Below are 12,700 nucleotides of genomic sequence, written 5' to 3'. Positions count from 1 at the left end.
AGTTAGGTCTTCTTATTTATCACCATACCCAGATTCGATAGGGTTTGGTACAGGTTGGGTTCGAGTAAACCCAACCCATTGACACTCCTACTTATCATCCCTTTAACCGTGTACTAGTTGTGTCTCAGATCGAGCCTTCAGAATGGGGCATGTGTAGTGCAAAGCTCTACTGAGTAGAAAATGTATCAAGTGTAGCAACATGCGGTATGCATTGGCTTGATTGGCGATGTGCGATGATAACATGACATGTGATAGGCAATGATATCATTGTTGGTGCGACAGTGTGTGGCGATGCATACATAAAGCATTGTTTGGTTAAACAGTGCCAACATATCAAAGATTATTGCCTTTGGAGATTTGGTTAAGGACTATCGACTTGGATGAGTATCCCGCACGTAGCTTTTGAACGCACATAGGTGAACATGGGTTAGAGCTAATTCCCCCAATGATCACTTTAGGTGGTTCAAACCGAGTATGCTGATTCGAGGCTAGGCAAATGAATACGTAGTCGTCGGTGGCCAATCTGGGGAAGTGTTGCTTGTTATGATGTAACAACTATCAACTGATCGAAAGGATGGGCGGTCGTGAGATTAATCTTTCCCCGTCCGTTATAGACCCACAAGGCCTTCTCAAGTGACGCTCTTAGGAGGTCGCACTGTGGCCTTAAAGGCGTGGCGTTACCATTTGGATTGGTTGGTTGTTCGGTTGAGTGTGAGTGTCACCCCTTAATTGAAACTTGGATGATGACCCCTTTAGTTATTTATCGAGCATGATGACGATGTGCTAAGGAATAATTTATGGAGCTAGTGGCATGGACCATGTAAAATACACATTTGGAGATGCACTTGATCAACTTTCTCTAGACAGTTCTCCACAGGGTGGTGCGCAAGGCGAATGAAATGATAGAAAAATCTTGGTGCGTGGCCTTTGGCGGTTAGGCTGGCCAGACTGAGCAGTTTGGTATATCACGGGTTTGCAAAAAAAATTATGACAAATTGAATGCTTGATGAAAATACACAACGCTTAGCTACTGCACCTCCACACCTTGTGATTCAGCTTGGTCAGCTCTGATGGAATAATCGAGTCTACCATAAATTAAAGTCCATTCCGAAGTTAGAGCCGACATCATCAGGTTGGGTACTCGACCTAAGATGGGCAAAGTTTGCAGCCCAACTGGCGATAAGTGTGGGGTTTGACTTGGCTCAGCTTGTAAATGGGCACGACAGGTTAGGAATAAAGGCAAAACCTCAGGTGCTCAGCTCGATAGTCCAGTCTGGTGATCTGGTTCTTAGACGGATAAGAAGATCAGGAGCGAGCTTTGGGCTTTTTGGTGGGTCTAGGTGTGGGTTGGGCCCTGTTTGGGGCCGGTCACCGCTACCGTCCGAAATATGGCCCGGAGGGTTCGGTACTCAGTCGAGTCTTGAAAGTTTGAAAACCCCAAACCAGAAAAGCACGGACTTCGTCAACCGTTCATTCCCTTCAAACCAATCTCTCTCTCTCTCTCTCTCTCTCTCATTCGTCTGCACACAAAAAGATGGGCAACCAGGGACGCGGCACCACCTTCTTCTTCACCACCATCATGTTTATTGTTAATAATCCCCAAGCTGCTCGTTCGCAGCTCACAGCCAACGACTGTTCCTCCATCCTGCAGATCCCATGGCAAGACAGGTGCAACTTCTCCCTTGCCCACTGCCCCAACAGCCCCACCTCCCTCCTCAACTATTTCACCCTCCACTTCTGCGCCCTCCGCCAATCCTACCCACTTTCCATCCTGATCTTCTCCCTCATCATCCTCTTCCACTTCTACTTCCTCATCCAGACCGCCAACCTCCACTTCTCCACCACCGTCACCCGCCTCGCCTCCGCCATCCGACTCTCCCCCTCCATGGCCGGCGTCACCCTCCTTGCCCTGGGCAATGGCGCCCCTGACTTCTTCGCCAGCGCCGCTGCCCTCCGCGTCGGCCGAGCCCGACTCGGCCTCGGTGCCATCCTCAGTGCCGGCGTCTTCGTCTCCGGCTTCGTCTTTGGCGTCGTCGCCCTCTACGCCGCTCCCTTCGCGGTTCGCCCCTCCCAGTTCTTCCGAGACGGTTTCTTCTACCTAATCGCCACCTCGGGGATGTTCTGCGTGTACCTCACCGGCTCCGTTTTCCTGTGGCAAGCCATCGGGCTCGTCGCCTTCTACTTCTTGTTTGTTGGGGTTGTGATTTGGATGGACTTGGTCGCGGAGGAGGGAGGCGCAAAAGATGGGGAGAGGGCCGTCGCTTCTTTGGAAGCACAAGATCGGAGGCGATACGATGAGTTACCCACTCGAGATTCGGATGTCGACGACTCCGTCACCGCTGCCTGTGAAGACTCCAATCCCGACGGTGGGGGTTTGGTCACGGAGCGTGAGGATGAGGAGTGCCTTTGTTGGGCTTTCACCAATCTAACAAAGGTTCACCTCTCTCTCTCTCTCCCTCTCTTCTTTTAACTAACTAGCACGGAGCTGGCGACATTTAGTTTTCTAATGATTATTTTTAAGTTCGATAAACTGGGGAGAACACAATTGGTGTTGTTTAGATAGGTGATGATGATGACTGTTCTAGTGTGCATCATGTGCTTTATATCGTTAACGTTACTCAGTATTCACATCTTGCGCTTTATATCTTTTAATGTTACTTACCATTCATGCATGAAATAAATGCTTCCAGAGCTTGAATTGGGCATTAGATTTTTTTCTTCTGACCAGAACTATCAGGTAGTTCTCATTTGGACCGTTTCCTGTTAAGATGAGCTTCACTCTCCTTTTTCTGTTTTATTCTTATCTGTGGCTATTACCTTCTTCATAAGCGATTTGTAAAGATCATAGCCAGGGCCATGTGTTGAGGATCCCCTGAGATATTTCCTTGTGCAGATATTAAAAACTCTACATTTATGACAGTTTGTGGTTGTTAAATAACAATAGGTATTCTGGAAATCGTCTGTGCAAGTAGAACCTTTTGCTATATACCTATGAATGATAACCAGAACTTTTGGATTAAGCTGTCTCAATGTAAAACCTTTTTCTTTATTGTGAAATTTCCATGCATTGGAGGCCATTGATTTTTCAAGCTCTTAGGAGACCTGTATACATATTGCAGTTTCATGATCCTGCATATATTTCCTCCTAAACAAACTATTTACACCATATTTATAGAGCTTGATCTGCAAAACATTCTAAAGAGCATTACAAAACCAGTGTAGATTCCTATTCAATACAGTACAAATAACATGATCAAATATCAACCCTTATATAACTGTATCACACTCTCTAGTAGAAACCATTTGTTTTTAGCATTTTCTTGACTCTCTTATTACACATTTCAGTTTCACGATCCTGCACATATTTCCTCCTAAACAAACTATATACACCATATTTATAGAGCTTGATCTGCAAAAGAGTCTAAAGAGCATTACAAACCAGTGTAGATTCCTATATAATATAGTACAAATAACATTGTCAAATATCAACCCTTATATAACTGTATCATGTTCTCTAGTAGAAACCATTTGTTTTTAGCATTTCATTGACTCTCTTGTTGATCAAGTCCCATCTATGGATATGATCTACACTGTTTACTTAGTCCGATCATTTAATTGTTCTGTGTAAGCAAGAATTTTAAGAGCTTCAAAAATTGATGGTACAGTTGGTACTACACTAAAATTTCACAGTTGGGACAAAATGTCATTTTACATTGAAAATATTCAATTCAATGTGTGATTTGATGCAAGGTGCTCCAAAGAGGGATCATAAATTTATGCTATGATCTACACCTATAATATACTAAACTATGAAAAGGCTACAATCTAACGGAAAATAGAAATTAAAGAAAAATACCAATATTTAATCTTCGACGCTCTCAATAGTGTTTATATATGGCTATTTATTGGAAAAGTTAAAAAACCTTGATTTTAATATGAATTCAAGATGAATCCAATACCTAACTGAAATTTAAAAATCCAATTAAAATTCAAAATATAACAAAACTAGATCTAAAACAGGTCCTATGGGTCGTTGTGCATCTTTCACCAATCTGCATCATTCTCCTCATGTTGGAAAATGACACCCTCAAGTTTGAATCATGTGCTTGTTCTTCCAGTTTCCTTCCATCTTTCTTAAGAAATGAATTCATATAGTTTCTTGTTCATAGAGATCAGATGTTTTTGCAAGGAGGATTTGGTAATTTCATGATCCACTTCATAAAAGATCCAAGCATGATGAGTATATGAAGCTTGTTGCTTTTGGGTGGTTGGTGTAAAAAAATAACAAATGGATTTGCATATGTTGTCTGGGCCAAGCTACAAAGATCTATTTAAAGATGCTCTTGGATACAGTTAGGTTTAATTGAACCATGCTAATGATAACTGGATATAGATGGGATTGAGTTGGTCCTGGCAGGTTTGACAAATTGTTTGGATGAAAGGGCCAAACAGGTCAGATCTAAGAGATTCTGGGGTGATGTTTGAGTGCAAAACCAAATTAAAGGGCTTAAGTAAGGATTGGGACTGAGTGTTTTTGGTTTGAACCGATTATAGAAAGGGGTTTTATAAAAGGAGTAATATAGTGCGTTGGGGTTTACCGGTTTATTTCTGAACTAGTTCGCACTGCCCACCATTCGTTACAATGGGAAAGGGGAAGGTTGGAAGCTGGATCACAACTTTATGCACCCTTGGCCATCATCCAACTTCCAAGCCATCTGGAGGGGCTGTTAGCTGGTGGCTAGGGGTGCTGTGATCAAAGAGGGCTGGATACAATCTACCTGTTGGATTTCGGCCAGCACCTGCTTTTTGGTGGCTGCAAAAGAGAGAAAGAAAAAGGGGGTTGGGCAGCTCTGTGGCATTGTTGGGGTGCATTTGACTGATGATAGTCGTTCAGGTGGATCTAGGCAAGCGATTGGTTCCTTTCATGCTTGATGGTAGTGAAAAAGAAAGGGGCAGGCGAATGATGGGTGGAAATAGGGAGAGGGGCTGCAGGTAGTGGGGTAGTGGTTTAATCAAAGGCTGAAGAAAAGGAAGATGAGGTTTAGTTGATGGCCGAGTGTAATGGAATGGTACACAATAGAGAAGAACACAAGTGCCACTTATGGGCAATAACACAAGTGCAACAAAGCACTCACTCACTCGCAATATAAAAATAGTATTTTATTAACTTGAAAATGCATCAAGAAAAATCCACTTAAGGGAGAATAGGGATATCCCATTATATATACAAGAGAGCTAAAAGACTAGCCGTTAGGCTAGTCTATCCTAGCTAGTTTGAAAATACAAAAAACAACAAAAAGAGAAAACAAATAAAAATAAAAATTACATTTATACCTATATACAGTTGACTAAAGAAATATGTATATACATACATATATAATATATGTATATATAATATAAATATATAAAATACAATATTTAACACTCCCTTAAACTTATGGTGAAAGTTTGCTAAGGAAAAAATGAAATATAGGAGAAAGGAGAGCCTTGGTGAAGAAATATGCCAATTGTTGTTTCGAATTCACATAAGGTAAAGAAATAGTCTTCTTCAATAAATCTTCACAAACATAATGACAATCCATTTCCATGTGTTTTGTTCTTTCATAAAATGTATGATTGCCCGCGATATAGATTGCACTCTTGTTGTTACAATACAATTGGGATGACTCCATCAAATAAACTCCGATGTCCTTTAATAGTTGTCTCAGTTATACGAGCTCCTAAGTGGTAGAAACTATAGCTCGATAATCTGCTTCAATTACCTTCTGTTTCTTTTTATACTTCCATGAAATCAAGGAATCACATATAAAAACACAAAAACTGGCGGTTGAGCGTTGATTATTTGGATCACCTCTCCAATTAGAATCAATATATTCTATTAAATCTAAAGAAGAGGTGGAGGGTAAGAAGAACCCTTTGTTAATGAAATTCTTGATATATCTCACTATACGCAACATTCTTCTATATGAACAAAAGTAGGTGCATGCTAAAACTGTTTTGCTGTATGAACTGCATGTGCAATGTCAAGCCTGGTAACTGACAAGTATGTGAGGATCTCAATTAACTGTCGATAAGTGGTAGGGTTTTCCAATGGTTCCCCATCATCACTCTTCATTTTAGTATTTATCATCTCTTTAGTCTTTACCACTTTATCATCAATTACCCTAGACCATACAATAATATCTGCAACAAACTTAGCTTGAGATAACTAATATCCCCGTGGGGAAAAAACAACCTCAATGCTAAATAACGCAAATGACCCATGTAAGTCATTTCAATTTTTTTTAAGAATTAATTTAATATCATTTATTCCCTTGTCTTCTTTGATGATTGATGTGTGCTTGGGCATAGGGGTTCAAATGGTTCGGACACAGAAAATGGTAAGACTGCAATGGGTTAGTATGGTCAACTCGGGTAGACATGGTAGCTGGGTTCAGACAGAGTCTGGGAGAAAAATCGGTTCTCTTAATTGGTGCAGCAAAAAAATCCCAAATTTTGTGGGATGGTTCCAGACACCTAAGGTAGGTTTGGTTCAAATTTCAGGAGCAGATGACATGAGAACATGGAGTTACAAATTTTTAAAGTGGTCAGAATATTCAGGGCTGAGCATGGACAAGCTGGTTATAAGTAAGGCAGTTTGGGTCATAAAATCCAGTTCTCCGCATCCGGGACTTAATAAATCCTAAAAATTGGTGGATTGTCTAAGGATACACTGAAGTACCTTAGGTCCAAAAATCGGGACCAGATACTTCACGGTTAGGCTAGGGAATTTTCTAAAATCTGATGGGTTTTACCGGGTCAGCACTAAGTTACTACGGGTTCACTACGGTTTGGGGGTCTATGGAAAGGGATTCAGACCTTCATAGACCTTAGGGATCACATGAGGGTCATCCCAATAAGATTGAACTTGCTGGAATGAGGTTAACACACCCGGGGCAGGCTTGGGAAGGCTGAAGCACATCGAGACAATGAACTTTGGATACACCGACTTGGCTGGACCTGGGCAACACTCGAAGTCCAATCAAGCTAGGCAAGGAGCTCCAAAGTGTGATTGTGAATCTTTGTTACAATCTGCACCTACAATATGCTAAACTATGAAAAAATTATGTCTAACGGAAAATAAACTTTAAATTGCAGAAATTAAAAAATCCCAATATTCAATCTTCCATTCTCAGTAGAGTTTCTACATGATTATTTATAGGAAAAGAACAACCCTAATTCTAATATGGATTTGAGACATCCAATTCCTAACTGAAATCTAAAATTGAATTAAAAATCCAAACGACAAAATAGGATCTAAAATAGATCCTATAAGTCTTGGTGTTTCTCTCTCTCCTATTTGCATCAGATTCCTAATAAACTAACAACAACAACAACAACAACTACGCCTTCATCCCAAAACAATTGGGGTCGGCGATATGAACCAAAAAAGAAAATCATTCTGGGTCTTCCACATGAATCCTTCTCCTCCAATCATTTCTATCCAATGCCATGTCCTCGGTGGGGCCAGATTTAGCATTAAAGCTTGCAACCATGATTTTCTACTAAAGAGAGAGTAGCATGGTTGAGTGCTCCATATATATATATATATATATATATATATATATATATATATATATATATATATATATATATATATATATATATAGAGAGAGAGAGAGAGAGAGAGAGAGAGAGAGAGAGAGAGAGAGAGAGAGAGAGAGAGAGAGAGAGACCCAAAATGGAAGAAGAAGATGAAGGGGAAGGCTGAAGAATCATTGGCAACCTACATGTTCTGTTCAAAATTCAAATAGAAACATTCAGTAACAGGGAAACAAGGAAATTATTAATTTATATTGGCTGGAAAAAGTGCCTCTCACACTTGGACAATTCATAGTTTACCTTAACAGGTCCTAAAACAGCTTAATAAAGCGAGCACAACTTCGTGCATGCTGGGCAATGTTATATTCTTGCAAATCAAAATTCAGCATGCTGTAGAGTAAACTAAGCAGTCGGAGGGTCTTGGTAGAGCTGATGAATGTCATGACTGTTGGACATCCTATTTGATGTAATAAGTCATGTATTCATTGCTGCATTGCATGAGGTTCACCTTATGATACTATGTATAATCCTTGCTTTTGCTATGTTTCTTTGTTTTACATAGTAATCCTTGTCAAGTGCTTTACAATATGAGCAAAATAAGCTGTTGGAGGTTGTTGAGTCCAAATAATATTCAACTTGTGATGAAGTGATTAAGTTCCTAGCAAGAGAATTAGTGGTTGTAATTCCTGATGAAAGCTATGCTTTAATATATCTACGATTCTACCGTGACCATGTTCACTTCAAGCTACTTGGTAAATGGGTTGATTATTCGGCTCATTCTGTCATCGTGGTGGACCCTTCAATTGCTCCTATGCTCGAAAATCTATCAAGTTCAAACCACTGATATACATTGTCGCTTGATGTTGTTTCACGTGTGAGGAGAAAAGGAAGGGAAACAAAGACTTTTAGTCCTTAGAATTTGTTTTCTGTTTTTTGCAGGCAACTTGTGGTTTGCAATGTTGAAATACCAATCTCATGAACGTTTATGCAGGTCTATGCTTTGGTTTCATTTTAGAAATAGATTTAATACTGATTACTGAGTGAAACTGTAGTTTTCTTACCGAAATCAACCTTGTGACATCTATTGGCATTTGAGACACATGTTTATCTGTGTCAGCTCATATGTCAACTTTGAAATAATTTTATAGATCTTTTTTTGCGTAAAGCAGGTTTCAAGCATCTGGGAGGTTCCAGTCTCCACTATCCTGAAGCTCACAATTCCATCAACAACACCGGCAGAATGGAGCAGATTCTACTCCTGTGCAAACATAGTTCTCTGTCCACTTGCACTTCTATACTCATTCAGCTCCTTCATCCCTTTTCACTACTCCATTGTATTTCTTATTCCTAATATTTACTTTCCCCTCTGGTTGGTTGTCCTTTTCCAAAGCTTTATCCTTGGGATGGTTTACTATGTTTTTTTCAATGATCCACCAGAGAAAGAACAAAAACTGATGCTGATAATGAGTTTTATAATGAGTGTGTTTTGGATATCGTTGGTGGCTGGGGAGCTGTTGGACTGTTTGTCAGCAGTTGGTGTGATACTAAATCTGCCTCCAGCTCTGTTAGGCTTAACAGTCTTGGCATGGGGTAACTCAGTTGGAGACCTTGTTGCTGATGTTGCAGTGGCGAAAGCTGGCCAGCCAGCCATGGCCATTGCAGGGTGTTTTGCAGGTCCCATGTTTAACATGCTTATTGGTTTTGGTTCAGCATTAGTGTTTCGGACAACGCAAGCATTTCCTGAGGGTTATAATTTAATATTTAATGCAAATATTGTTGTTGCATTTGTCTTCTTGTTGTTGAGTCTGATGGGATCATTGCTTGTAGTGACATGGTTTAGGTTTAGGGTGCCAAGGTTTTGGGGGTTTTGCCTTGTTGGAGTCTATGCTTTGTTTATTACAATAAGTCTATTCATTGCAAAAGTTTCAGAATGATTGGATTCCAAATGCAGCATTTTAGGGGAGTTCTTTTTCTCCCCCACTTGTTTATTACATCATTTGGTCCTTAGTTGTATATCTTGAGTTTGAATTGTACAATACCGAAATTAAACAAAAGTTGATGCTGAAAAGCTCACAGTGTTGCACATGGTTATGGTTGGTTGATTCTTTTCCATGAGCAGTCTATGGGAGGCTACAACTTGGTGAATGCATAATAACAGAATTGTTGAGAGTTGGGATGCTGCAACTGTATATGATCTCCATACATTCTTTTGGGGAAACGCCTCCTTTGTGAATTTTGCATATGCCCTGTATCTGGTACATGCAAATTTTTTCATATGATATCTAAGTGCTCCTGCTTTCCAGGTGGATTCCATCTAAGAGTTTGTTAATCATGATATGTGCATATTGAAATTTTATAGGTGATATTTCATATGGTTTCAAAACTGAAGTGGTATCTGCTGTCTGGGCTCACCAAATCAAATCAAAGTCCAGAAGACACTGTTATCTTATTTGTGAAAAGTTGAGCACAAAGATTTCGATAGCTGAAAACATGCACATCAAGTAGGTGCTGTATGCACATGAACACGTTTAAAGAACATTTTGTGCTTAAACCCTCTTGTGTTGCCCCCTTTTTCTTTTTTGTCCCGTAAGGAAAAAGTTCTGTGGAAATAGGCCCCTTACCTTTTCCTAAATGTTAGGAAAGTAAAAGCAAGGGTACCAAGTGCAAAAAATTGGATGCTTTATATTTTTTCCCTAATTGACATTGTTGTCACGTGGGTAGAGTGTAATTAAAACTTTGTATGGGCATTTGCATAGAGTTTTCATAAAAAAGGTATGTGTTACTTATTAATTACTATTTATAATTGCTCCCTCTCCCTCCACCAAAACGTAGTTCATACGCATAAAATAAGTAATTTTCCTCTCTCCAAAACGTTCTTCTCCCTTTTTTTCACTTCCTTTTTTTAGGGAAAATATTTAATAGCCATGAATTGAAAATATTTATAATGGTTTAAATTTATCAATAATATTTATGATTCCATTATTTTTACTTTCAATCTTAATAAACATATATGATGTAAACCTTTTTTACTATTTATCATATAGGGCCCAACCCATTAAGTATAAATATTAAAGCAGGAGCTCTTATACAGAGATTTACAAGGTGACATGTAATATCATGTGTTTTTTCATGATTTTTAATTTAAAAAGTTATGAATTTTTAACTAAGTATTTAATGAAAATGATAAAATTGTGAGAAAATATCTTTAAATACGGGTGATGTCAGCTGGGTTCGGGTGTGGCCCAAAGCCCATCAATAAGACCAAAATGAGATAATAAAAGTTTGCAATTTTTTTTTGTTTTCAACCTTTAAATTTTAACTCTGCCTGTGTATAACTGTTTAGTTATACACTGCCAGTCCCAAGCCCGGATAAAGGAGGAGGTTTGCGGTAGGCCTGTGACAGTCAGCATAAAAACTGTCATACCCTATGAATATGAACCAATATGAGAATTTCGTTGGGGCGTTCCCTTCTGAGCGACGCGCTGTAATCTATAGGCCCAGAGGCAGTGATAAATGGGCAAGGGTTGCTAGGTTGTCGTCCGGAAGCGACGCGTCACACCGGCGCCCGACTGTGGTGTCAAATAGGCAAGGGTTCCCTCACTTTGTTGGACGGGTGGGGGTAAAGAAGTTAGTCCAAGACCATAAAATTAGGTTAGCCACTTGGAACATAGGGTCTTTAACTGGTAAGTTGGTAGAGTTAGAAGATGTTATGTGTAGGAGAAAGATTGATATTTTGTGTTTACAAGAGACCAAATGGGTAGGTGAAAAAGCAAAAGTGATAGAACCTTTGGGATATAAGATTTGGTATACAGGAATAAATAGGAATATAAATGAAGTAGGGATTGTTATGAGTCGTGAGTTTATAGATAATGTAGTTGAGGTCCGTAGGAAGGGTGATAGGATTTTACTTATTAAATTAGTATTAGGTTCAGATATTATTAATATTATTAGTGTTTATGCACCTCAAGTAGGTTTAGATGATTCCATAAAGCGTCAATTTTGGGAAGATTTAAATGGAGTAGTACAAGGGATATCTTATGGAGAAAGGCTTTTCATCGGCGGTGACCTTAATGGGCATGTAGGCATTAGTAGGGATGGATTTGAGAGTATCCATGGAGGTTATGGTATAGGAGAAAGAAACAAAAGTGGAGAAATGATTTTAGATTTTGGTTTGTCCTATGATATGATCTTAGCAAACACTTGGTTTAGGAAGAGGGAGTCTCACCTAGTAACATTTAAAAGTGGGGTTAATACGAGTCAAATATATTTTTTCCTACTTAGAAAGAAAGATAGAGGTTGTTGCATCGATTATAAGGTTATGCCGGAAGAAAGTGTAGCTACACAACATAGAGTCTTAATTTTAGATCTTAAAATTAGTCAATGCCGCAAAAGGGATAGACATAGGATTGATCATAGAATTAAGTGGTGGGCACTGAAAGGAGCTAAACAAGGAATGTTTGTAGAGCGGGTAGTTAAGGAAGCTGATTGGTGTCTCGAGGAGGATTCAAAATCAATGTGGAATAAGATAGCGGGTGGCATGAGAAAGGTGGCTAAGGAGGTATTGGGTGAGTCTAAAGGCGGTGCACCGCTAGGTAAGGATACATCGTGGTGGAACAAGGATGTCAAATTAACTATTAAGGTTAAAAGAGAGTGTTATAGAAATCTAAGTAAGAGTCGTGATAATGAGAATTTGGAGAAGTATATGATAGCAAAGAAAGAAGCTAAAAAAGTAGTTCGGAACGCGAGGGATAAGGTATATAAGGAGGTTTATGACAAGTTGGATACCAAAGAGGGCGAGAAGGATATTTATAGGCTTGCAAAGATGAGAGATAGGAAATCAAGGGATCTGGGTATGGTTAGATGTATCAAAGATGAAACACAAAGGGTTTTAGTCAAAGATGAGGAGATTAAGGAGAGATGAAAAGATTATTTTGATAAGCTATTTAATGAAAATCATGCTCAGAATCTTGGAGACTTTTCCATTCATTTTCATGAGATGAATCGTGACTTCATACGCAAGATTCAAAAGAAAAAAATTGCAGAGGCTTTGAAGAAAATGAAATCAAGAAGGGCAGTTGGCTAAGATGGTATACCTATCGAGGCTTGGAAATGCTTGGGA

At 39.4% G+C, this 12,700-nt stretch overlaps 1 protein-coding gene across 1 annotated transcript; it reads left to right on the top strand.

The window, feature by feature from the left end:
* Positions 1-1,415: 1,415 nt before the first annotated feature.
* CAX11 (cation exchanger 11) lies at positions 1,416-9,661 on the top strand. The gene is made up of 2 exons (XM_090018330.1): positions 1,416-2,434; positions 8,751-9,661. Exons 1-2 carry the CDS (start codon positions 1,535-1,537, stop codon positions 9,513-9,515), a joined length of 1,665 nt encoding a protein of 554 aa, XP_089874456.1. The 5' UTR covers positions 1,416-1,534; the 3' UTR covers positions 9,516-9,661.
* Positions 9,662-12,700: the final 3,039 nt, after the last annotated feature.

The sequence above is a fragment of the Nuphar pumila genome, chromosome 10 (genome assembly GCF_984573655.1).
Source record: "Nuphar pumila chromosome 10, dmNupPumi1.hap1.1, whole genome shotgun sequence".
In the NCBI taxonomy this organism is placed as follows: domain Eukaryota; kingdom Viridiplantae; phylum Streptophyta; class Magnoliopsida; order Nymphaeales; family Nymphaeaceae; genus Nuphar; species Nuphar pumila.
The sequence above is the reverse complement of the archived record's forward strand: the minus strand, read 5'-3'. Positions and strand labels throughout refer to the sequence as shown.